This window comes from Coregonus clupeaformis, chromosome 18 (genome assembly GCF_020615455.1).
Source record: "Coregonus clupeaformis isolate EN_2021a chromosome 18, ASM2061545v1, whole genome shotgun sequence".
NCBI lineage: Eukaryota > Metazoa > Chordata > Actinopteri > Salmoniformes > Salmonidae > Coregonus > Coregonus clupeaformis.
Genome location: NC_059209.1, coordinates 2644667 through 2672091, shown reverse-complemented (window position 1 = coordinate 2672091; position 27425 = coordinate 2644667). Strand labels below are relative to the sequence as shown.

At 45.7% G+C, this 27425-nt stretch overlaps 2 protein-coding genes across 2 annotated transcripts; both read left to right on the top strand.

Annotated features, from left to right (window-relative positions):
• The first annotated feature begins 12027 nt into the window (after window positions 1-12027).
• LOC121583454 (C-C motif chemokine 13-like) lies at window positions 12028-13561 on the top strand. Its single transcript, XM_041899615.2, has 3 exons — window positions 12028-12204; window positions 12511-12637; window positions 13242-13561. The coding sequence occupies exons 1-3, from the start codon at window positions 12141-12143 to the stop codon at window positions 13378-13380; spliced, it is 330 nt and encodes a 109-aa protein (XP_041755549.1). The 5' UTR covers window positions 12028-12140; the 3' UTR covers window positions 13381-13561.
• Window positions 13562-17895: 4334 nt separating this feature from the next.
• Window positions 17896-23452, top strand: LOC123493099 (uncharacterized protein KIAA0895-like). The gene is given in 7 exon segments (XM_045226992.1): window positions 17896-18522; window positions 18773-18916; window positions 19725-19857; window positions 20674-20979; window positions 22298-22395; window positions 22956-22986; window positions 22989-23452. Coding segments are annotated over 7 exon segments (1269 nt in total). The 5' UTR covers window positions 17896-18093; the 3' UTR covers window positions 23117-23452.
• Window positions 23453-27425: the final 3973 nt, after the last annotated feature.

Here is a 27425-nt window from a genome sequence, read left to right as displayed (position 1 = left end):
TTTAGCTTTATTGCTGAAACAAACATATGAATTTGTTGACAAAAAAAATCATTTCAAAATACACAGTAACTTTACACTATTTACACTATGGTCAATAAATAAGAATAAAATAATATTATTCTATGTACAACAAAAATTTGATATTCTATTTTCTTGACAGATCTGACAGTTATGGCAGTTAGCTGGTGGTGGCGGTGGTTGATGACATCATCGTCGTCTTGGCAGTGGTCGATCTGCTCTCAATCTTGGTCACATGACTCTGGACCCAGGCTTCAGAAGGGTCAACACAAAATGTCTTCCCTTTCTTTGTGGTGAAACTGCAACAGAGTCACAACACATTGTCACTCATGACATCCAGTCTGTAATATGAATGCTCCATTTGGTCTAGTACAGTGTAGCCTAGATGTAGCCTGGTTCCAGATTCAGAATTTGCTCAAATGGAGCTGTAATTTAAGATTTTTTTTTATACAAAAGCATTACAAGAACATTGACTGTCTTGATTTTTTCCAAAGTAACTGTTAGCAAATTCTAGTAAATTGATAAAACACACATTCTTTAATAACCTCAACGTCAACTTGTTTTGACATCTCATTGTCCTTTTAGCTCTATAGATGATATATTTTTAATGTTTTCCGTATATTTGGAATGCTTTCAGACAATGCGATTAATCACAATTAAATAACAATAGTGCAGTAAAATGACAGAAAGTGACCTTTAGTTAACTGATGAACTCTGACAGCCTTAGTGATCCTATGCTATCACCACTACAGTACAGTGAAGTATAGGGTCTCTATGTATCGGAGGTTGTAACCATGCCTCCCTAGCAACAGATTTGGACCCGTCCACAAACGGTATAGAACATGTTATGCCTTTAGAAATCTGTGTGTGTGTGTGTGTGTGTGTGTGTGTGTGTGTGTGTGTGTGTGTGTGTGTGTGTGTGTGTGTGTGTGTGTGCATTGTGGTTAACTTACACCAGTGCTTTGCGAGGGCAGCTACTAGGGTCTTATAAACTGACACCATTGCATCAAGAGGAGCCTCCTGGGGTGGAACTTCACACAGCAATTTCTGGCAGTTATTGCTTCAATCCCCATGACAGCTGGAAACAAAGGACGATCACACTCACTGGTCAACACATGGTGCTTCTTCCTATACACTCATATACACACTGTACATACACACACTGTACACACACACACACACACACACACACACACACACACACACACACACACACACACACACACACACACACACACACACACACACACAACACACACACACACACACACACACACACACACACACACACACACACACACACACACACACACACACACACACACACACACACACACACACCTGCAGACGTGGTATGGAGGGAGCAGAGCAGTCCCAGGAGGAGTAGAGCAGTCAGGGTCTTCATGGTTCAGAGATGGTTGAGATGCTGAAGATTGTGTTGTCTGAGATGGTCACTGATGTTCTGGTCTCTGATGTCTCTGGTCTCTGATGCTCCCTCTGGTCTCTGATGTTTCTGGTCTCTGATGTTCTGGTCACTGATGTTCTGGTCTCTGATGTTCTGGTCTCTGATGCTCTGGTCTGGTTCTATGCCTGAGGTCTGATCTGACCTGTCTTTTATACAGAGAGCTGGTCCATCAGACCCATTGACAATTGAGGGGGGAAACTCCCCTCCAACCCTCATTCACTTTGAATATCTTTCTAAGAACCAACATTCTGTTCGTTAGGTTCCTCTTCCTCAATTCTCTGTACCTCTGTTTCCACCAGTATGGTCATTAGTGCTGCTATTTTCTGAAATACGCAGAATACATTTACTGGAGAACTGCATATCAAAGGAAGGCTATTAAAGTGGACTACATACTATGATACATTACATCAAATACAAGAACAATTAAGATTAAATTAAGTTCTCTACATCATAAGCAACTAGTTTTAATTAATACTTGAAATCAACTATGAATATTTCAACTTTTAAATACAGATGTTAGGATGTGTCCATGTTCATAAAAAACCTACATTGCTGTACTCACAAAGTAGCATACTGTAAACCGTTACATCCTAGTGAAATGAAATCATTGAATAGTTTTCTATCAATGACTCTAAGATTTAGTGTGGTGTGGTTAGTGTCTTCCCTCAGTTTGGAAGGTAGGTGGTTCGATCCCTGGTCGAGTCACAACAACAACAACAACAACAACAACAAATAATGGGACCCGATGCCTCTTTGCTTGGAACTCAGCATTAAAGTGGCATTCTGCAGTTGCTATATCCATTTTTGGACATATAAATAATGATTATATACCCATTGATTAATGAAGAATATAACTTATGAACGCTTCATCAGCATACTTCAACTGCCGTACCCAATCAGAACCCAAAATATAAGCTTTTTTACTCGAATGTTTGTGAACAAAGTAAATGTAAACAACCACTGTTTAGCCTCAAAACATGTTAAAACTATAATGTTGAGATCATGGATGGTCAGTCCTGGCATTCATAGTTCTATCTATGAATTTGAGAGTGGTTACATTTGTCCAGACCTATCCCTAGCTTTTTACTGAAACAGGGGGAGGGAAATGTTTTGTTATTGTTTCAACTGCTGATTGTCTCTTTAAGGAGATGGGGTAAGGTCCTGCAATAGACTAACATCCTGTCCAGGGGGTGTACTTGTATCCTACATCAAGTAGTCTCATGCTACAGAAACAGGTTAACACACGCTACGGGCAGATTTGGCCTGGACAAGACTACTGTAGTCTCTGTAACTCTCCCTACACTCACACCAACTTCACTAGACTACTGTAGTCTCTGTAACTCTCCCCAACACTCACACCAACTTCACTAGACTACTGTAGTCTCTGTAACTCTCCCCACACACTCACACCAACTTCACTAGACTACTGTACTCAATATAACTCTCCCCACACTCACACCAACTTCACTAGACTACTGTAGTCTCTGTAACTCTCCCCACACTCACACCAACTTCACTAGACTACTGTAGTCTCTGTAACTCTCCCCAACACTCACACCAACTTCACTAGACTACTGTAGTCTCTGTAACTCTCCCCACACTCACACCAACTTCACTAGACTACTGTAGTCTCTGTAACTCTCCCCTCACTCACACAAACTTCACTAGACTACTGTAGTCTCTGTAACTCTCCCTACACTCACACCAACTTCACTAGACTACTGTACTCTCTGTAACTCTCGCTACACTCACACCAACTTCACTAGACTACTGTGGTCTCTGTAACTCTCCCCACACTCACACAAACTTCACTAGACTACTGTAGTCTCTGTAACTCTCCCAACACTCACACCAACTTCACTAGACTACTGTAGTCTCTGTAACTCTCCCAACACTCACACCAACTTCACTAGACTACTGTAGTCTCTGTAACTCTCCCCACACACACACCAACTTCACTAGACTACTGTAGTCTCTGTAACTCTCCCCACACTAACACCAACTTCACTAGACTACTGTAGTCTCTGTAACTCTCCCCACACTCACACCAACTTCACTAGACTACTTTAGTCTCTGTAAATCTCCCCACACTAACACCAACTTCACTAGACTACTGTAGTCTCTGTAACTCTCCCCACACTAACACCAACTTCACTAGACTACTGTAGTCTCTGTAACTCTCCCCACACTAACACCAACTTCACTAGACTACTGTAGTCTCTGTAACTCTCCCCACACTCACACCAACTTCACTAGACTACTTTAGTCTCTGTAAATCTCCCAACACTCACACCAACTTCACTAGACTACTGTAGTCTCTGTAACTCTCCCAACACTCACACCAACTTCACTAGACTACTGTACTCTCTGTAACTCTCCCCACACTCACACCAACTTCACTAGACTACTGTAGTCTCTGTAAATCTCCCCACACTAACACCAACTTCACTAGACTACTTTACTCTCTGTAACTCTCCCCACACTAACACCAACTTCACTAGACTACTGTAGTCTCTGTAACTCTCCCCACACTCACACCAACTTCACTAGACTACTGTAGTCTCTGTAACTCTCCCCACACTAACACCAACTTCACTAGACTACTGTAGTCTCTGTAACTCTCCCAACACTCACACCAACTTCACTAGACTACTGTAGTCTCTGTAACTCTCCCCACACTCACACCAACTTCACTAGACTACTGTAGTCTCTGTAACTCTCCCACACTCACACCAACTTCACTAGACTACTGTAGTCTCTGTAACTCTCCCCACACTCACACCAACTTCACTAGACTACTGTACTCTCTGTAACTCTCCCCACACTACACCAACTTCACTAGACTACTGTAGTCTCTGTAACTCTCCCCAACACTCACACCAACTTCACTAGACTACTGTAGTCTCTGTAACTCTCCCCACACTCACACCAACTTCACTAGACTACTGTAGTCTCTGTAACTCTCCCCACACTCACACCAACTTCACTAGACTACTGTAGTCTCTGTAACTCTCCCCACACTCACACCAACTTCACTAGACTACTGTAGTCTCTGTAACTCTCCCCACACTAACACCAACTTCACTAGACTACTGTAGTCTCTGTAACTCTCCCCACACTCACACCAACTTCACTAGACTACTGTAGTCTCTGTAACTCTCCCCACACTCACACCAACTTCACTAGACTACTTTAGTCTCTGTAAATCTCCCCACACTAACACCAACTTCACTAGACTACTGTAGTCTCTGTAACTCTCCCCACACTCACACCAACTTCACTAGACTACTGTAGTCTCTGTAACTCTCCCCACACTCACACCAACTTCACTAGACTACTGTAGTCTCTGTAACTCTCCCTACACTCACACCAACTTCACTAGACTACTGTAGTCTCTGTAACTCTCCCCACACTCACACCAACTTCACTAGACTACTGTAGTCTCTGTAACTCTCCCCACACTACACCAACTTCACTAGACTACTGTAGTCTCTGTAACTCTCCCCCACACTAACACCAACTTCACTAGACTACTGTAGTCTCTGTAACTCTCCCCACACTCACACCAACTTCACTAGACTACTGTAGTCTCTGTAACTCTCCCCTCACTCACACCAACTTCACTAGACTACTGTAGTCTCTGTAACTCTCCCCACACTCACACCAACTTCACTAGACTACTGTAGTCTCTGTAACTCTCCCCACACTCACACCAACTTCACTAGACTACTGTAGTCTCTGTAACTCTCCCAACACTCACACCAACTTCACTAGACTACTGTAGTCTCTGTAACTCTCCCCACACTCACACCAACTTCACTAGACTACTGTAGTCTCTGTAACTCTCCCCTACACTCACACCAACCTCACTAGACTACTGCAGTCTCTGTAACTCTCCCCATACTCACACCAACTTCACTAGACTACTGTAGTCTCTGTAACTCTCCCCTCACTCACACCAACTTCACTAGACTACTGTATTCTCTGTAACTCTCCCCTCACTAACACCAACTTCACTAGACTACTGTAGTCTCTGTAACTCTCCCCACACTCACACCAACTTCACTAGACTACTGTAGTCTCTGTAACTCTCCCCACACTCACACCAACTTCACTAGACTACTGTAGTCTCTGTAACTCTCCCCACACTCACACCAACTTCACTAGACTACTGTAGTCTCTGTAACTCTCCCCACACTCACACCAACTTCACTAGACTACTGTAGTCTCTGTAACTCTCCCCACACTCACACCAACTTCACTAGACTACTGTAGTCTCTGTAACTCTCCCCACACTCACACCAACTACACTAGACTACTGTAGTCTCTGTAACTCTCCCCTCACTCACACCAACTTCACTAGACTACTGTAGTCTCTGTAACTCTCCCCTCACTCACACCAACTTCACTAGACTACTGTAGTCTCTGTAACTCTCCCCCACCTAACACCAACTTCACTAGACTACTGTAGTCTCTGTAACTCTCCCACACTCACACAAACTTCACTAGACTACTGTAGTCTCTGTAACTCTCCCTACACTCACACCAACTTCACTAGACTACTGTAGTCTCTGTAACTCTCCCCACACTCACACCAACTTCACTAGACTACAGTATACTCTGTAACTCTCCCCATACTCACACCAACTTCACTAGACTACTGTATACTCTGTATCTCTCCCCACTCACACCAACTTCACTAGACTACTGTAGTCTCTGTAACTCTCCCCTCACTCAAACCAACTTCACTAGACTACTGTAGTCTCTGTAACTCTCCCCAAACTCACACCAACTTCACTAGACTACTGTAGTCTCTGTAACTCTCTCCACTCTCACATCAACTTCACTAGACTACTGTACTCTATGTAACTCTCCCCACACTCACACCAACTTCACATTTAACTGTAAAATTGCTTTTCAATAAATGTATTATGTGCTGTTTTCTAAATGAGTTCAAAAACGGATGACAGAAGACTCCTTGTAGGCCTGTTATACAATCATACTGACTGACCCATCTGGATATGCTTAACACCCCGGCCATCCTACAATCCAAACTAGATGCCCTCAATCTCACACAAATTATCAAGGAACCTACCAGGTACAACCCTAAATCCGTAAACATGGGCACCCTTATAGATATCATCCTGACAAACTTACCCTCTAAATACACCTCCGCTGTCTTCAACCAGGATCTCAGCGATCACTGCCTTATTGCCTGCGTCCGTAACGGGTCCGCGGTCAAACGACCACCCCTCATCACTGTCAAACGCTCCCTAAAACACTTTAGCGAGCAGGCCTTCCTAATTTACCTGGCCCAGGTATCCTGGATGGAAATCGATCTCATTCCGTCAGTAGAGGATGCCTGGATGTTGTTTAAAAGTGCTTACCTCTCATTCTTAAATAAGCATGCCTTATTCAAAAAATTCAGAACTAAGAACAGATATAGCCCCTGGTTCTCCTCAGACTTGACTGCCTTTGACCAGCACAAAAACATCCTGTGGCGTACTGCATTAGCATCGAATAGCCCCCGCGATACGCAACTTTTCAGGGAAGTTAGGAACCAATATACACAAGCACATAGGAAAGCAAAGGCTAGCTTTTTCAAACAGAAATGTGCATCCTGTAGCACTAACTCCAAAAAGTTTTGGGACACTGTAAAGTCCATGGAGAATATGAGCACCTCCTCCCAGCTGCCCACTGCACTGAGGCTAGGAAACACTATCACCACCGATAAATCTACAATAATCGAGAATTTCAAGAAGCATTTTGCTACGGCTGGCCATGCTTTCCACCTGGCTAACACTACCCCGGTCACCAGCTCTGCACCCTCCGCTGCAACTTGCCCATGCCCCTCCCGCTTCTCCTTCACACAAATTCAGACAGCTGATGTTCTGAAAGAGCTGCAAAATCTGGACCCCTACAAATCATCTGGGCTAGACAATCTGGACCCTTTCTTTCTAAAATTAGCCGCCCGAAATTGTTGCAACCCCTATTACTAGCCTGTTCAACCTCTCTTTCGTAACGTCTAATAATAATAATAATAATAATATGCCATTCAGCAGACGCTTTTATCCAAAGCGACTTACAGTCATGCGTGCATACATTTTTGTGTATGGGTGGTCCCTGGGATCGAACCCATTACCTTGGCGTTACAAGCGCCGTGCTCTACCAGCTGAGCTACAGATCCCCAGAGATTGGAAAGCTGCCGCGGTCATCCCCCTCTTCAAAGGGGGTGACACTCTAGATCCAAACTGTTACACACCTATATCCATCCTGCCCTTCGAAAGTATTTGAAAGCCAAGTTAACAAACAGATCACCGACCATTTCGAATCACACCGTACCTTCTCCGCTATGCAATCCGGTTTCCGAGCTGGTCATGGGTGCACCTCAGCCACGCTCAAGGTCCTAAACGAGGTCAACCACCGCATTCTTATTGGCAGACTAAATAGCCTTGGTTTCTCAAATGACTGCCTCGCCTGGTTCACCAACTACTTCTCAGAGTTCAATGTGTCAAATCGGAGGGCCTGTTGTCTGGACCTATGGCAGTCTCTATGGGGGTGCCACAGGGTTAAATTATTGGGCCGACTCTTTTCTCTGTGTATATCAATGATGTCGCTCTTGCTCCTGGTGATTCAAAGATCCACCTCTACGCAGACGACACCCTTCATTGGACACTGTGTTAACAAACCTCCAAACGAGCTTCAATGCCATACAACACTCCTTCCGTAGCCTCCAACTGCTCTTAAACACTAGTAAAACTAAATGCATGCTCTTCAATCGAACGCTGCTGGCACCCGCCCACCCGACTAGAATCACTACTCTCGACGGGTCTGACCTAGAGTATGTGGACAACTACAAATACCTAGGTGTCTAGTTAGACTGTAAACTCTCCATCCAGACACACATTAAGCATCTCCAATCCAAAGTTAAATCCAGAATCGGCTTCCTATTTCGCAACAAAGCCTCCTTCACTCATGCTGCCAAACATGCCCTCGTAAAACTGACTATCCTACCGATCCTTGACTTCGGCGATGTCATTTACAAAATAGCCTCCAACACTCTAATCAGCAAATTGGATGTAGTCTATCACAGTGCCATCCGTTTTGTCACCAAAGCCCCATATACTACCCACCATTGTGACCTGTACGCTCTTGTTGGCTGGCCCTCACTACATATTCGTCGCCAAATCCATTGGCTCCAGGCCATCTATAAATCACTGCTAGGCAAATCCCCACCTTATCTTAGCTCATTGGTCACCATAGCAACACCCACCCGTAGTATGCGCTCCAGCAGGTATATCTCACTGGTCATTCCCAAAGCCAACACCTCCTTTGGCCGCCATTCCTTCCAGTTCTCTGCTGCCAATGACTGGAACGAACTGCAAAAATCTCTGAAGCTGGAGACTCTTATCTCCCTCACTAACTTTAAGCGTCAGTTGTCAGAGCAGCTTACCGATCACTGCACCTGTACACAGCCCATCTGAAATTAGCCCACCCAACTACCTCATCCCCATATTGTTATTTATTTTGCTCATTTGCACCCCAGTATCTCTATTTGCACATCATCTCTTGCACATCTATCATTCCAGTGTTAATACTAATTGTAATTATTTTGCACTATGGCCTATTTATTGCCTTACCTCCATAACTTGCTACAATTGCACACACTGTATATATATTTTCTGTTGTATTTTTGACTTTATGTTTTGTTTTACCCCATATGCAACTCTGTGTTGTTGTTTTTATCGCACTGCTTTGCTTTATCTTGGCCAGGTCGCAGTTGTAAATGAGAACTTGTTCTCAACTGGCTTACCTAGTTAAATAAAGGTTAAATAAATAAAACATATTTTAAAAAATATACAATCATACTGACTGATCCATCTGGATATACAATCATACTGACTGACCCATGGATCTCTATCTATATTATTAAATAGGGTTCAGTTGAAGATGCATATTTTGCTGACGCATTCTCTGAACCAAGCATCCTGTTTCAGTTTAGTTCAGAAAGACTCTCACTTCCCCATTCTGTCATGAGAACCTCGTCTGATGCAAATGCCTGCAGCTTTTCTAAGAACAAACATTGCTGCACTCTTCTCTCATTCTCTAAATGTTTGTAATAACTTGAAGCCAGAGTTCACAGTACTGCACAGAGTTACTGGTGAAAAGAGGGAGGGGCTGACAGTAACTGCACAGGCAAGCAAATGTCAAGTGAATTAATGAATGAATAAATAAATTAACAAATGAATGAATGTATGAATAAACGAATTGAAACAAACTAAAAAGTGGTAAAATGTTTACAGTTACACCCAGCAAACATGACCCCATATGTGGGCACGGGCTAGCCCACACCAAGCCCACACCAAGCCCCACACCAAGCCCACACCAAGCCCCACACCAAGCCCACACCAAGCCCACACCAAGCCCCACACCAAGCCCACACCAAGCCCCACACCAAGCCCCACACCAAGCCCACACCAAGCCCCACACCAAGCCCACACCAAGCCCCACACCAAGCCCCACACCAAGCCCCACACCAAGCCCACACCAAGCCCCACACCAAGCCCACACCAAGCCCCACACCAAGCCCACACCAAGCCCCACACCAAGCCCCACACCAAGCCCACACCAGCCCAACGGGCTAGCCCACACCAAGCCCAACACCAAGCCCACACCAGCCCAACGGGCTAGCCCACACCAAGCCCCACACCAAGCCCCACACCAAGCCCACACCAAGCCCCACACCAAGCCCACACCAGCCCAAAGGGCTAGCCCACACCAAGCCCCACACCAAGCCCCACACCAAGCCCACACCAAGCCCCACCCCAAGCCCACACCAAGCCCCACACCAAGCCCCACACCAAGCCCACACCAGCCCAACGGGCTAGCCCACACCAAGCCCCACACCAAGCCCACACCAGCCCAACGGGCTAGCCCACACCAAGCCCCACACCAAGCCCACACCAAGCCCCACGGGCTAGCCCACACCAAGCCCCACACCAAGCCCACACCAAGCCCCACACCAAGCCCCACACCAAGCCCACACCAGCCCAACAGGCTAGCCCACACCAAGCCCCACACCAAGCCCACACCAAGCCCCACGGGCTAGCCCACACCAAGCCCCACACAAAGCCCACACCAAGCCCCACGGGCTAGCCCACACCAAGCCCCACACCAAGCCCACACCAGCCCAACGGGCTAGCCCACACCAAGCCCCACACCAAGCCCACACCAGCCCAACGGGCTAGCCCACACCAAGCCCCACACCAAGCCCACACCAAGCCCACACCAAGCCCCACACCAAGCCCACACCAAGCCCCACACCAAGCCCACACCAGCCCAACGGGCTAGCCCACACCAAGCCCCACACCAAGCCCACACCAGCCCAACGGGCTAGCGCACACCAAGCCCACACCAGTGCAACGGGCTAGCCCACACCAACCTCACACCAGCCCAACGGGCTAGCCCACACCAAGCCCACACCAGCCCAATGGGCTAGCGCACATCAATCCCAGCTACTTTATAATGTTAAGGCGGGGGCTCATTCAAATATTTTGGGGCATGGTTTGCACACAGTTCTTCTTCTCACCTGCCTTGGGGCCAGCTGCATTGGGGCCACTTGCCTTGGGTCCACCTGCCTTGGGGCCAGCTGCCTTGGGGCCAGCTGCCTTGGGGCCAGCTGCCTTGGGGCCAGCTGCCTTGGGGCCACCTGCCTTGGGGCCACCTGCCTTGGGGCCAGCTGCCTTGGGGCCAGCTGCCTTGGGGCCACCTGCCTTGGGGCCACCTGCCTTGGGGCCACCTGCCTTGAGGACCAACGTGGAGCCAATGAGCAAAGGCAGGTTCACCGAATGTGGGCAGCCTGCAGGGACCAATATTGTAGTCCTAATTATTCCTAATTCTTCTAAATAAAAGGGACTTTTAATAACTGAATTGACTGGAAATAATACCCACTGTCTGTGTGTGGATTTAATAAGCAGGATATATTTGATTTCTAAATTGGGGGACTTGAGTGGGGGGCAATGTAGGTTTTTATGAACATGGACACATCCTAACATCTGTATTTAAAAGTTGAAAGATTCATAGTTGATTTCAAGTATTAATTAAAACTAGTTGCTTATGATGTAGAGAACTTAATTTAATCTGAATTGTTCTTATTCTTGTATTTGATGTAATGTATCATAGTATGCAGTTCACTGTAATAGCCTTCCTTTGATATGCAATTCTCCAGTAAATGTATTCTGCGTATTTCAGAAAATAGCAGCCTATTGAACATACTGGTGGAAACAGAGGTACAGAGAATTGAGGAAGAGGAACCTAACGAACAGAATGTTGGTTCTTAGAAAGATATTCAGAGTGAATGAGGGTTGGAGGGGAGTTTCCCAAAAAAATTGTCAATGGGTCTGATGGACCAGCTCTCTGTATAAAAGACAGGTCAGATCAGACCTCTGACACAGAACCAGACCAGAACATCAGAGACCAGAGCATCAGAGACCAGAACATCAGAGACCAGAACATCAGAGACCAGAACATCAGAGACCAGAACATCAGAGACCAGAGCATCAGAGACCAGAGCATCAGAGACCAGAACATCAGAGACCAGAACATCAGTGACCATCTCAGACAACACAATCTTCAGCATCTCAACCATCTCTGAACCATGAAGACCCTGACTGCTCTACTCCTCCTGGGACTGCTCTGCTCCCTCCATACCACGTCTGCAGGTGTGTGTGTGTGTGTGTGTGTGTGTGTGTGTGTGTGTGTGTGTGTGTGTGTGTGTGTGTGTGTGTGTGTGTGTGTGTGTGTGTGTGTGTGTGTGTGTGTGTGTGTGTGTGTGTGTGTACATTTGTGTGTGTGTGTGTGTGTGTGTGTGTGTGTGTGTGTGTGTGTGTGTGTGTGTGTGTGTGTGTGTGTGTGTGTGTGTGTGTGTGTGTGTGTGTGTACAGTGTGTGTATGTACAGTGTGTATATGAGTGTATAGGAAGAAGCACCATGTGTTGACCAGTGAGTGTGATCGTCCTTTGTTTCCAGCTGTCATGGGGATTGAAGCAATAACTGCCAGAAATTGCTGTGTGAAGTTCCACCCCAGGAGGCTCCCTCTTGATGCAATGGTGTCAGTTTATAAGACCCCTAGTAGCTGCCCTCGCAAAGCACTGGTGTAAGTTAACCACAATGCACACACACACACACACACACAAAGATTTCTAAAGGCATAACATGTTCTATACCGTTTGTGGACGGGTCCAAATCTGTTGCTAGGGATGCATGGTTACAACCTCCGATACATAGAGACCCTATACTTCACTGTACTGTAGTAGTGATAGCATAGGATCACTAAGGCTGTCAGATTTCATCAGTTAACTAAAGGTCACTTTCTGTCATTTTAGTGCACTATTGTTATTTAATTGTGATTAATCGCATTGTCTGAAAGCATTCCAAATATACGGAAAACATTAAAAATATATCATCTATAGAGCTAAAAGGACAATGAGATGTCAAAACAAGTTGACGTTGAAGTATATTAAAGAATGTTTGTTTTATCAATTTACCAGAATTTGCTAACAGTTACTTTGGAAAAAATCAAGACGTCAATGTTCTTGTAATGCTTTTTGTATAAAAAAAAATCTTAAATTACAGCTCCATTTGAGCAAATTCTGAATCTGGAACCAGGCTACATCTAGGCTACACTGTACTAGACCAAATGGAGCATTCATATTACGACTGGATGTCATGAGTGACAATGTGTTGCAACTCTGTTGCAGTTTCACCACAAAGAAAGGGAAGACATTTTGTGTTGACCCTTCTGAAGCCTGGGTCCAGAGTCATGTGACCAAGATTGAGAGCAGATCGACCACTGCCAAGACGACGATGATGTCATCAACCACCGCCACCACCAGCTAACTGCCATAACTGTCAGATCTGTCAAGAAAATAGAATATCATATTTTTGTTGAACATAGAATAATATTATTTTATTCTTATTTATTGACCATAGTGTAAATAGTGTAAAATTACTGTGTATTTTGAAATTATTATTTTTTGTCAACAAATTCATATGTTTGTTTCAGCAATAAAGCTAAATACATTCCACATTTTAATAACTAAGTTAATTGTGTTCTTATTGTGGTACTCATACTTTGATTAAAAAAAGCTTCACATTTGTGAGGGAGAGTTTTTCACAACTACTTGAGGCATGGAGCCAGTTACATGGACAGATATCAACTATTTCCATAAACTAGCAACCAGCAGATTCAGCATTTTGGTTGTTTCTTATTTCAGAAAAAAATTCATGTGTTACATTTTCATTTTAGTCATTCAGCAGACGCTCTTATCCAGATCGACTTACAGGAGCAATTAGGGTTAAGTGCCCTTGCTCAAGGGCACATCGACAGATTTTTCACCTAGTCGGCTCGGAGGATTAGAACCAGCGACCTTTCGGTTACTGGCACAACGCTCTTAACCACTAAGCTACCTGCCGCCCCTGTTACAACTCACAGAACTGCATAGAACTCTGCTTCCGAGAGAACAGAGGTCAACAGTCAGCAACACAGAAACAGAATAAACTGTTCAACTCAGTGAAAAAACGTGATTGTCCAGTTTTTTATTTTTTATTACATTTTACACACTATGGAGGTCGAAATAACACTCTGAAATTGTGATAATGCCCTTTTTAGAGTAAGCTTTTTATAGAAGAAAAAAAAGTGCCTCGAATTTCAGTCTGTTCAGGTGGGATGGAGTTATTGGCCCACAGCATGACATCACAATCTGATCTGATTATTATGACCAATGACCAGTCGTCTTTTATTTGCATATGTATCCTACTTTGAAGAGGTTAAGCAGGGTAGGCTGTAGAGTCTAGACCAGGGTTCTTCAATTCCGGTCCTGGAGGGCCGAAACACCTCTGTTTTTCATCCTCTCCTTCTAATCAGGGGCTAATTCAGACCTGGGACACCAGGTGAGTGCAATTAACTACCAGGTAGAAATAAAAAAACAGAAGTGTTTCGGCCCTCCAGGACCGGAATGGAAGAACCCTCGTCTAGAGGATCCTATCCACCACTGTATTACAATGTGTATCGGCACAGCCACACAATCAGACTGAGCATTTCAATGGCAAAAAGGAGGCTCGGGAAAATAAATGATACAAAATATATATTTCAAGTTATTTTCATGAAATAAACACACAGGGATTTATTAGACATAATGTTATTTAAACGTTGAATTAAAAAGACTGGGGGCATTACTGAAGGGCTTTCTGAGGAGTTTAACCACAGGACCTTACAGTGCATTCGGGAAAGTATTCAGACCCCTTGACTTTTTACACATTTTGTTACGTTACAGCCTTATTCTAAAATGGATTAAATTGTTTTTTTTCCTCCTCATCAATCTACACACAATACCCTTAATGACAAAGCAAGAAAAAGGTTTTTAGAAATGTTTAGTAATTTATTACAAATAAAAAACTGAAATATGACATTTACATAAGTATTCAGACCCTTTACTCAGTACTTTGTTGAAGCACCTTTGGCAGTGATTACAGCATCGAGTATTCTTGGGTGTGACGTTACAAGCTTGGCACACCTGTATTAGGGGAGTTTCTCCCATTAGTCTCTGCAGATCCTCTCAAGCTCTGTCAGGTTGGATGGGGAGCGTCGCTGCACAGCTATTTTCAGGTCTCTCCAGAGATGTTCGATCAGGTTCAAGTCCGGGCTCTGGCTGGGCCATGCAAGGAATTCAGAGACTTGTCCCGAAGCCACTCCTGTGTTGTCTTGGCTGTGTGCTTAGGGTCGTTGTCCTGTTGGAAGGTGAACCTTCGCCCCAGTCTGAGGTCCTGAGCGCTCTGGAGCAGGTTATCATGAAGGATCTCTCTGTTCTTTGCTCCATTCATCTTTGCCTCGATCCTGACTAGTCTCCCAGTCCCTGCCGCTGAAAAACATCCCCACAGCATGATGCTGCCACCACCATGCTTCAATCTTGGTTTCATCAGACCAGAGAATCTTGTTTCTCATGGTCTGAGAGTCTTTAGGTGCCTTTTAGCAAACTCCAAATGCCTTTTGCTGAGGAGTGGCTTCCGTCTGGCCACTCTACCATAAAGGCCTGATTGGTGGAGTGCTGCAGAGATGGTTGTCCTTCTGGAAGGTTCTCCCATCTAGACAGGGGAACTCTAGAGCTCTGTCAGAGTGACTATCGGGTTCTTGGTCACCTCCCTGACCAAGGCCCTTCTCCCCCGATTGCTCAGTTTGGACGGGCGGCCAGCTTTAGGAAGAGTCTTAGTGGTTCCAAACTTCTTCCATTTAAGAATGATGGAGGCTACTGTGTTATTGGGGACCTTCAATGCTGCAGAAATGTGTTGGTACCCTTCCCCAGAACTGTGCATCGACACAATCCTGTCTTGGAGCTCTACGGACAATTCCTTTGAACTCATGGCTTGGTTTTTGCGCAGACATGCACTGTCAACTGTGGGACCTTATATAGACAGGTGTGTGCCTTTCCAAATCATGCACAATCAATTGAATTTACCACAGGTGGACTCCAATCAAGTTGTAGAAACATCTCAAGGATGATCAATGGAAACAGGATGCACCTGAGCTCAATTTCTAGTCTCATAGCAAAGGGTCTGAATACTTATGTAAATAAGGTATCTCTGTTTTTCGTTTGTTAATAAATGTGCAATTTTTTTTATAAAAACCTGTTTTTGATTCGTCATTATGGGGTATTGTGTGAGGATTTGTATTTATTTAATCCATTTTAGAGTAAGGCTGTAACATAACAAAATGTGGGAAAAGTCAAGGGGTCTGAATAATTTACGAAGGCACTCACTATCAGGCTCTTACCGTTATAATTATACGGGGCTTATGTTAACCTCGGGGAATGTAGGCTACGTGCTCCTCACTGCTCCGTTGCCTCCGAGAGATGCCACGTGCGTAAGGACGCAGGGTAGCGGCACGCACTGCGCATGGCTCGCTGGCTAGTTCATCAACGGTGCCACCGCGTCATATCTTCCAACACAGTCCGAACTTCCTCGCATGCCTCTCCGGGCGGCCCATCCACTATAGCTGCTCATATCCACCGGAAACCTTCCCGCCGCTCATTGTGGAGAGCTCTAGCAGAGCTGGGCGTCATGAATTAAAGAAAAGCCTGCGTTTACAAATCTGATCACCAAACCCCTCTGCAAGGTAAAACACATTTATGACTACGATTATTTGAGTTTTGGTTATTGTCTTGCTCATCCTCGATTTATTATCTGATTCTAAAGATCAGATCAGAAGAAAACTACACATGTTGAGAAAACCGTTCTTTTCTCGATTCATCCTTTACTGTCATTGAAAACAATATATTGACACTTATGTCTATTGACATGGCTATAATAATAACACAGTGTCATAATAACGGTTTGTTGTAGGCTACAATATAGCACAACGAGTATTTTCCCCATTACATTACGCCCATGTCAGAATAACGGAGAGATATCCTGCTAATTTGTATGCAATACACTTTGGTGGTCCAAATGGATATAAAACCTCAATACAATACACTGCAGAAGTCGCGCCTGCCTTGTGTAAATATAGGCTAAATATGTAGGCTAGACATCTATATGATTCGGATCTTTGTTCTTGTTTGAAGTCAATACTAGTTCCATATATGGGATGGCCAGAGCCCGTCCCGACCACCTAGTTTCGAATTCAGCAGCACAGAAACCCCGCCCCGACGGAGTCCTCTCTATGTTGCAGGCGGATTCAAAATCGGAGGTATACTTGCATAATCAGATAATCAGACAGGGACATTTGCGTGCCGCTGTCCATAAAGCCACTAGGCCAGTAATGGGTCCATGGAATCCAGTTAAAGCAGTGGCACAAATGTTTTTGAACTTGTTGTCACCTATTCCTGACACAAGCACTGACTGCATAAAAGAGTCATAACAATCAATGGGTTATTTGTGACAGACCAAAAGCTGACCATCTTGTGTTTGCAGTGTGGTGTGGTTGGACCAGCGGTGATGGTTTTGGACCCAGGTGAGGACTGTATGGATCGGACAGATGTCCAGGGGGTCAGAGGGAGCAGCAGCACCACAGACCTGACAGGGCCAGAACCAAGACCGGATCTCGCAAAACCACCACAAGCGACAGCACCAGACTAGAAAACACCAGACCGGATGCCCCCAAAACCACCACAACTAGAAAAGAAGAGACCAGACCTGACACTACCAAAACCATTAACACCACCACCACTAGAACAGAAGGCACCAGAGCAGACCCTCCCAAAACCACAGAAGAACCAACACCGGACCCTCCCAAAACCACCACCAGCACCTGGATCCGTGCCAGGACGAGCAGTGTCACCAAGAGGGAGCGGCTATCCAACTCCCACAATGGACCCCAGCCTCAACCTCAGTTGTTGGGGGCCAATGCTCGGCCTTACCCCCAGCCCTAGGGCCAGTGTTTGCTCCTCGACCGACTCCTCTCACCCAGACTCGCCATATGATGGACCGGTGGTCTCTCTGCGGCGGGACGTCACCGTGGCAACGGCCTCGTCTCGGAACAAGGTGGCGACCAGGCCCCCACTCCGCCGGCCCCTCAGCCTGGACGTGACGCCCCTGCGTCTCCGTGGCTCTGAGCCCATGCTGGACCGCAGGGTCCTGCAGCCCCCCTGGCGTAGCGGTGGTGGTCCCTCCGCTGCCTCCTCGCCCCCAGCCCGCTCCCTCACCAGCCCCAGCCTGGGCCCCGGAGGCTGGATGCGCCGCAGCGAGAGCACCTGTACCGTCAACAACTCCTCAATGGGCCTCCGGGCCACCAGGGGGCGTATGCGGCCAGCCACCTCCCTTCCCCACATTGCCCGGGGGTTTGGAGGGGCCTCCACGCTGCCCTTGCCTTCCACGCCGCGGGGCCCCTGTCTCCTTGTGGCCCTCAGACCCGTTAACCTAGACCAGGAGAGGCAGGCCTTCTTCCAGTCTGACTATAAATACGACCCACAGTTTGAGTACTCGACCCCGGAGCCCAGCACTGTGCTGGAGAAATACAGAGAGGGATCTGGCCTCTTCCTCACACAGGTAGGTCTCTCTATCTGGCAAAGATATTAGATGATAGGAAGATAACCCACTCTGGGGATTTATTTCTTCTCTCTCTCTCTCTCTCTCTCTCTCTCTCTCTCTCTCTCTCTCTCTCTCTCTCTCTCTCTCTCTCTCTCTCTCTCTCTCTCTCTCTCTCTCTCTCTCTCTCTCTCTGGGTGCTTCTCTCTAACGCTCTCTCTATTCTCTCTCTTTCCCTCCTCTGTCTCTCTGGGTTTCTCTCTCTCTCTAGGCTGTTGGGATTATGGAGTGTATTCTGAGGAAGTTTGGTAACTATGAGAACTTTGAGGAGGTGACGGGAGGAAGTATTTTACCGAAGAGTAGAGTCTGGGCTGCTGCACGCAAGTACCTGCAGAAGGAGAACTGTGTAGGAGAGGTGAGTGAGTAGTGTGTTTGAGGGTTGGTGTGTTATGGGTAGTGTGTTTGTGGGTTGGTGTGTTATGGGTAGTGTGTTTGTGGGTTGGTGTGTTACGTGTAATGCAGTGGAGGCTGCTGAGGGGAGGACGGCTCATAATAATGGTTGGATTGGAGTGAATGGAACGGCATCAAACCATGTGTTTGATGTATTTGATACCATTCCACTGATTCCTCTCAAGCCATTACCACGAGCCCGTCCTCCCAAATTAAGGTGCCACCAACCTCCTGTGGTGTAGTGTGTTTGAAGGTTAGTGTGTTAACAAGATGTCTTTGTGTAATGATGATGATAACCTTGTCTAGAGGGTGGTGGTCTGTGTGATGATGATGATAACCTTGTCTAGAGGGTGGTGGTCTGTGTGATGATGATGATAACCTTGTCTAGAGGGTGGTGGTCTGTATGATGATGATGATAACCTTATCTAGAGGGTGGTGGTCTGTATGATGATGATGATGATGATGATGATGGTAATGATGATAACCTGGTCTAGGTGGTGGTGTGTCTGTATGATGATGATGATGATGATGATGATGGTAATGATGATAACCTGGTCTAGGTGGTGGTGTGTCTGTATGATGATGATGATGATGATGATGATGATGATGATGGTAATGATGATAACCTCGTCTAGGTGGTGGTGTGTCTGTATGATGATGATGATGATGATGATGATGGTAATGATGATAACCTGGTCTAGGTGGTGGTGTGTCTGTATGATGATGATGATGATGATGATGATGATGATGGTAATGATGATAACCTGGTCTAGGTGGTGGTGTGTCTGTCTGAGGAGCTGCTGTCGCAGGCTGTGATGATGGTGGAGAGTTGTCGTCCCACTCTGACTATCAACCTGTCTGGAGCACGACAACACTGGCTGGAGGGCATGTTCAGGCATGAGATAGGTACACACTGGCTGGAGGGCATGTTCAGGCATGAGATAGGTACACTACACTGACTGTACCATACAGCATGTTGTCACTGTGTGGGGGGATCTGGGATGTGTTTATCACTGACTGTACCATACAGCATGTTGTCACTGTGTGGGGGATCTGGGATGTGTTTATCACTGACTGTACCATACAGCATGTTGTCACTGTGTGGGGGATCTGGGATGTGTTTATCACTGACGGTACCATACAGCATGTTGTCACCGTGTGGGGATCTGGGATGTGTTTATCACTGACGGTATCATACAGCATGTTGTCACCGTGTGGGGGATCTGGGATGTGTTTATCACTGACTGTACCATACAGCATGTTGTCACCGTGTGGGGGATCTGGGATGTGTTTATCACTGACTGTACCATACAGCATGTTGTCACCGTGTGGGGGGATTTGGGTTGTGTTTATCATCCTCACAGCATCATAAATTAGTTATGAGTTATCATTTCTGAGTTCTCACGCAAACACAACTCAGTATTTGTGTTGAATTTGTTCACCAGCCATGTCCACTACAGAAGCCAAGTAAGGCTAGTCTAAAATGAACCATCCTTCATCTCTCTCCCTATCAGGTACACACTGCCTCAATACCTTCCTGTTATTCCATCTCTCTCTCAGGCAAACATTACCTGAAATAAACCTTCTTCCAGCTCTGTCACACACAACCTTAATACAATTCCATGATTTTCATCGCTCTCTCTCTCTCAAACATTACCTGAAATAAATCTACTTCCATCTCTCATCTCTACATCCCCGTGTTATTCCATCTCTCCCTCCCAGGAACCCACTACCTTCGGGGTGTGAACAACAACCTGCAGCCCTGGTCCACTTCCGCAGGCAGGAAGCAGTATGGCCTGAAACCGGCCAATCCCACGGAAGAGGGCCTGGCAAGCCTGCACAGTGTGTTGCTACGGAAACAGCCCTACCTGTGGCGCGCCGCTCTGCTCTACTATACGGTGTACCACGCCGCCAGGATGAGCTTCAGCCAGCTCTTCAGCCACATCGCTCAGTTCGTCCAGGATCCCGCGGTGCGCTGGGAGTACTGCCTCAGAGCCAAGAGGGGACAGACGGACACCTCGCAGCCTGGTGGGGGGACAGTGTGTGTGTGTCTTTGATTGTGTGAGAGTGTGATCGTGTGTGAATAGACTCACCATTGCACATGTACCAGTGGTAGATACAGTGCCTTCGGAAAGTATTCAGACCCCTTGACTTTTCCACATTTTGTTACGTTACAGCCTTATTCTAAAATTGATTAAATTGTTTTTCCCCTCATCAATCTACACACAATACCCCATAATGACAAAGCAAGAACAGGTATTTAGAAATTTTAAAAAAAGAAAAAACTGAAATATCACAGGTGAGGTGAACCTTCGCCCCAGTCTGAGGTCCTGAGCGCTCTGGAGCAGGTTTTCCTCAAGGATCTCTCTGTACTTTGCTCCATTCATATTTTCCTCGATCCTGACTAGTCTCACAGTCCCTGCCGCTGAAAAACATCCCCACAGCATGATGCTGCCACCCCCATGCTTCACCGTAGGGATGGTGCCAGGTTTCCTCCAGACGTGACGCTTGGCATTCAGGCCAAAGAGTTAAATCTTGATTTCATCAGACCAGAGAATCTTGTTTCTCATGGTCTGAGAGTCTTTAGGTGCATTTTGGCAAACTCCAAGTGGGCTGTCATGTGCCTTTTACTGAGGAGTGGCTTCCGTCTGGTTCTTGGTCACCTCCCTGACCAAGGCCCTTCTCCCTCGATTGCTCAGTTTGGCCGGGTTTGTGCCTTTCCAAATCATGTCCAATCAATTGAATTTAACACAGGTGGACTCCAATCAAGTTGTAGAAACATCTCAAGGATGATCAATGGAAACAGGATGCACCTGAGCTCAATTTTGAGTCTTATAGCAAGGGTCTCAATACTTATGTAAATAAGGTATTTCTGTTTTTTATTTTTAATAGAGTTGCAAACATTTCTAAAAACCTGTTTTTGCTTTGTCATTATTTACATTTACATTTTAGTCATTTAGCAGACGCTCTTATCCAGAGCGACTTACAGTTAGTGAGTGCATACATTTTCATACTGGCCCCACGTGGGAAACGAACCCACAACCCTGGCGTTGCAAGCGCCATGCTCTACCAACTGAGCTACACGGGTATTGTGTGTAGATTGATGAGGGGAAAAAAACAATTTAATCAATTTTAGAATAAGGCTGTTACGTAACAAAATGTGGAAAAAGCCAAGGGGGTCTGAATACTTTACGAAGCCACTGTATATGCACCCAACTCACAAACATATACAAACACAAAACAAATTACATTATTTTTTTTAAAGGATTGGTGGCCACTGTGTTGACTTGATTGTGTGTGTGTGTGTGTGTGTGTGTGTGTGTGTGTGTGTGTGTGTGTGAATCAGGCTGTTTCAGTAAAGATCAGGTGTACCTGGACGGAATCCTCAGGATTCTACGACATCGGAGGAACATCGACTTCAAGATGTTGACCTCGCTAGGAAAGGTCAGTCTTCATTCTCCCATACAGGATCCTTTCATTACATTTTACATTTTAGTAATTTAGCAGACGCTCTTATCCAGAGCGACTTACAGTTAGTGAATACACTTCTTTTTTTTCTTCATACTGGCCCCCCGTGGGAATCGAACCCACAACCCTGGCGTTGCAAACACCATGCTCTATCAACTGAGCTACATCCCAGCCGGCCATTCCCTCCCCTACCCTGGACGACGCTGGGCCAATTGTGCACCGCCCATGAGTCTCCCGGTCGCGGCCGGCTGCGACAGAGCCTGGATTCGAACCAGGATCTCTAGTGGCACAGCTAGCACTGCGATGCAGTGCCTTAGACCACTGCGCCACTCTCTCTTTCATGTTTATTTTCCCCATGGTGATGATGTATAGTTTGGTTGTTTCATGGTGTACACATTTGCATGAAAAAAGCTGAATTGTAGTTTACACCTCACCGGTAGAGTATAGGGCTGTTGTAATATCAGATCGAGTTGGAAAGAGGCTGAGTCTGTAAAACCGACGTGATGATGATGTTAACCTTTCTTCTGGCCCTCCAGGTGTCGTTTGAGGATGTGGAAAGGCTGCGGCACACGCCGTCCTCCGCCGGACCAGAATCCCTCACTTCATGCAGGACCAGGAGAAATACCTTCAGCATCTGGACCACATCGTCACGGTCAACGAACTGAGCGACGCTCAGCTTAGAGAACTCCTTCCCTGACCAACCGACCTTCAGCTGTGCGCGGTAGATCACCTGCTGGGAGTCAACGAAGGTGGCGATTCAACGTGTAGAATGGTTGGGAAATTCATAGAAAATGGCGGCTGATGTTCGGTGGTCAGAGGCGTTAAGAATGGTTACCTGCTGCCGATTACCTCTGGTCAGCGAGGTCTGTTTTCCCCTTGACTGACTGACTCCCTCTGGTCTAGACTGGCCATACCATCCTTGACTGACCAAACTCCCTCTGGTCTAGACCTAACCCTAATCCTCCCAAGTGTCATTCATCACCCTGCTGTTGGAAAGCCCTGGAAATGAAGGCTAGTGTTCCGACAGACAGAGTATGTGTGAGCGAACATATCAACACTTTGATCATATCTACTACGCTTGGATCACATTCAGTATGGTTGAGTCCTAAACTGAACCCCATTCTCATGTAGTGCACTACTTTTGACCAGATCGTAGGTCAGATGTAGTGCACTATAAAGGGAATAGGGTGTTATTTGTGAAGCAACTCAACTGAAGATCAGAGGAGACCCTGGAAGCGGCTGTTGAACCAGACAGAGACAGTCAGAGAGACTTGTAAAGTTGTACAACTTTATTTCCCAGCAAGCGAGTGTCATGGGGGAGTCTACTGCTAGTGTTAAATGTTTCTTGGATATTGAGCAGTGTGGTGGACAGAGCAGTGAGGAGACAGGAAAATCAATGACTTTGTCTCTCTCTCGCTTCCCCCTCTCTCTCGCTCTCTTATTTGGACCAAGTCTCTCTCTCTCTCTCTCTCTCTCATCCTAAATCATGGTCATAGAGCCCAACAGGTCAGTGGATTGTTGCGATGACAGGAGTCCTGCAGGGACACAGAACGGTTCTTCTGATACTTCGATGATATCTACCTTGTGTTCATATTCAACTCCCTGGATCATAACTACGTTGTGTTCATATTCAACCCCCTGGATCATATCTACGTTGTGTTCATATTCAACTCCCCCTGGATCATATCTCCATCTGTATGGACCATATACTGTACATCACATATCTACACTTCCAGTGAACGTCACATATATCCAATGCATGTCTCTGAGGCGTTTTCACCTGGCCAAGTACTGCAGAAGTACATTACTGCTGCTTCAGGCTTCCATCCCACTGCCTTTACTCACACTCGGGTTACTTCAATACTGGACCCAGGGTTCCCCAACTGGCGGGCCGCGGATCTTATTTGCTTGGGCTTACTTGCGTGTCAATTTGCGGTCTACCAATTATTTGTCATTACGTTCTGGGCCCCTGACCATCTGCTCATGAAAATAAATCGTCCCACGGCTGAATCTAGTTTGATGATCCCTGCTGTAACCACTAGCTAATCTGGCTACAGGTTGAGCTCAATATCATTTCAATTCAGGAAGTACACTGTAGTTCCAATTTAATAAGGAACAATTTGGAATTTGGTTTACTTTTCTATATTGACAATTTAAATGGAATTGAGGCCAAACCTGTCTGGTTGTATCATAAATACCCACTGAAAAACGTGTTGAATCAACATTGTTTCCACACATTTCAACCAAATAATGAGTCTGTGATGAAATTCGAATCAACCTGGAAAACTGATTGGATTAGAAAGTCATCAACGTAAGGGAGTTTTGTATATTCTCTCACCCATCTTTTAACCCAAATCCAATGACATGTTCAAATTGTTTGTTGATTTCACATTGAATTCTTGTTAGTTAGACAACTCAACTGACGCCTGTGCCCAGTGGGTACATTCTTCTCATGTACATAGCCTACATTATACCACTGCAGCCGATGTCTGTGTAAAACTGCGCTTCTGCTTCATCTGTAAACAACCACAGGGACCTTGTACTGGTTTTGTAAGTTATTTAATTTGTCTGTTTTTATTTTCAGGACAAAAACAATGAATGTCTATGTATTAGCTTTGTAACCCTTTTTGTGGAGCTGATTGTTTTAAGCCTTTAGCTTTGCTAAAAAGAACACCAAGGAGCACTCAGTTCTATTCCAGAACCCAGGTAAAGAACACCAAGGAGCACTCAGTTCTATTCCAGAACCCAGGTAAAGAACACCAAGGAGCACTCAGTTCTATTCCAGAACCCAGGTAAAGAACACCAAGAATCTCAAGAAACTAAAAGTGCCAAGAGATTCAGTCTGACTGGTCTGGATGTTCAGTATTAAAATAAATATTTCCTGGGATTCATTTTTACCACTATTGTACAACACAAATGTATCTTATTGTGTCGTTAATCAGACCAAGTTATGGTTGTTATTTTGCTTTGTTGAGAGAGCTCCCTTGGTGGGCTTCTAGCTCCCTTGATATCAGCGCTACAGTTTTAATGTGATGTGACTGAGCTGAACGCCTGAGCTTCCCCTGCCTCCGCCTCACGTGGGATCCTTTGCCCCTATGCCAGGCCCATGGACGTTATAGGCCACGCTCCCCTGCTCAGACGTTGTTTTCCATCAACCAATGGTTGCGTCCACGTCCATCGACTGCCGCCTGGGCACCAGACTGCTATAAGCACGATGTGTTTAGCTGGTGGTGAAACACCTATCCAGGCGTTGTGATGATCTGGCATGTATCAGCAACGTCTGGGCAGAGAACACACCCATATATAAAAAGGACAGGTTGCTGAGATAATATGCTATACGGCAACCTTAATACCACACCGTCAGCAACTCCTCTTTTTCTAGGTTTGACAAGGCACATGAGTGATTGGCTGGGGAGAAAGTGTGTAATTGTTTGCCTCGCCTTAGATGGGTTTAGATCAGAACTCACCTGGGCTGCTGCGTTCAGTAGGGCACTACGTTTTGGAATTGTGTCAGCTCTATTCACAGCACTTCGATCTGCCAGCGTTCAGTGTATTGCAGCCTGCTGAATGCAGCCCTGCTGAAGTTAGACATCTGTAGACTGCATTTTAATGTATCACTGTTTTGTCATTTGTATTGCAATGCAATGTGCACAAATTATGTTCGGAAAAATCTGGGATTAAAACTGACGCCTAAACTTTATACGAATTTACATTTTTGAATGTATTTGATAATGATCTGAGAATTGTTCATATTTTGACTTGGTACAGCGATTCGGGAAAGTAATTCAGACCCATTGACTTTTCCCACATTTTATTACATTATTCTAAAAAAAAAAAAAAAATGTAATCAATCACAGACAACATAATGACAAAGCGAAACGTTTTTTTTGTAGACAATTTATAAAATTAAACAGAAATACCTTATTTACATAAGTATTCAGACCCTTTGCTATGAGACAAATGTGCATCCTGTTTCCATTGATCATCCTTGAGCTGATTTCTACAACTAGAGTCCACCTGTGGTAAATTTAAATTGATTGGACATGATTTGGAAAGGCACACACCTGTCTATATAAGGTCCCACAGTTGACAGCGCATGTCAGAGCAAAACCAAGCCATGAGGTCAAAGAAATTGTTTTTAGAGCTCCGAGACAGGATTGTGTCGATGCAGAATCTGGGGAAGGGTACCAAAAATGTCTGCAGCATTGAAGGTCCAAGAACACAGTAGCCTCCATCATTCTTAAATGGAAGAAGTTTGGAACCACTAAGACTCCTTCTAAAGCTGGCCAGTGGTCCAAACTGAGCAATCGGGGAGAAGGGCCTTGGTCAGGGAGGTGACCAAGAACCCGATGGTCATTCTGATAGAGCTCCACAGTTCCTCTGTGGAGATGGGAGAAACCTTCAGAAGGACAACCGACCTTTATGGTAGTGTGGCCAGACAGAAGCCACTCCTCAGTAAAAGGCACATGACAGCCCGCTTGGAGTTTGCCAAGGCACTAAAGACTCTCAGACCATGAGAAACAAGATTCTCTGGTCTGATGAAACCAAGATTGAACTCTCGGCCTGAACGTCAAGCGTCACGTCTGGAGAAAACCAGGCACCATCCCTAACAGTGAAGCATGGTGGTGGCAGCATCATGCTTTGTGGGGATGTTTTCAGCGGCAGGGGACTGGGAGACCAGTCAGGACTAAGGGAAAGATGTACGGAGCAAAAGTACAGAGAGATCCCTAGATGAAAAACTGCTGCAGAGCACTCAGGACCTCAGACCGGGGTGAAGGTTCACCTTAACAGGACAACGACTAAGCACACAGCCAAGACAACGCAGGAGTGGCCGGGACACGTCTCTGAATGTCCTTGAGTGGTCCAGCCAGAGCCCGGACTTGAACCCAATTGGAAGATCTCTGGAGAGACCTGAAAATAGCTGTGCAGCGACGCTCCCCATCCAACCTGACAGAGCTTGAGAGGATCTGCAGAGAAGAATGGGAAAACTCCCAAATACAGGTGTG

Coding starts and splice junctions, on each gene's coding strand:
- LOC121583454 (XM_041899615.2), top strand. CDS start 12,141: ATGAAGACCCTGACTGCTCTACTCCTCCTGGGACTGCTCTGCTCCCTC. Junction 12,205..12,510: donor CCTCCATACCACGTCTGCAG/GTGTGTGTGTGT, acceptor CTTTGTTTCCAG/CTGTCATGGGGATTGAAGCA. Junction 12,638..13,241: donor TGCCCTCGCAAAGCACTGGT/GTAAGTTAACCA, acceptor ACTCTGTTGCAG/TTTCACCACAAAGAAAGGGA.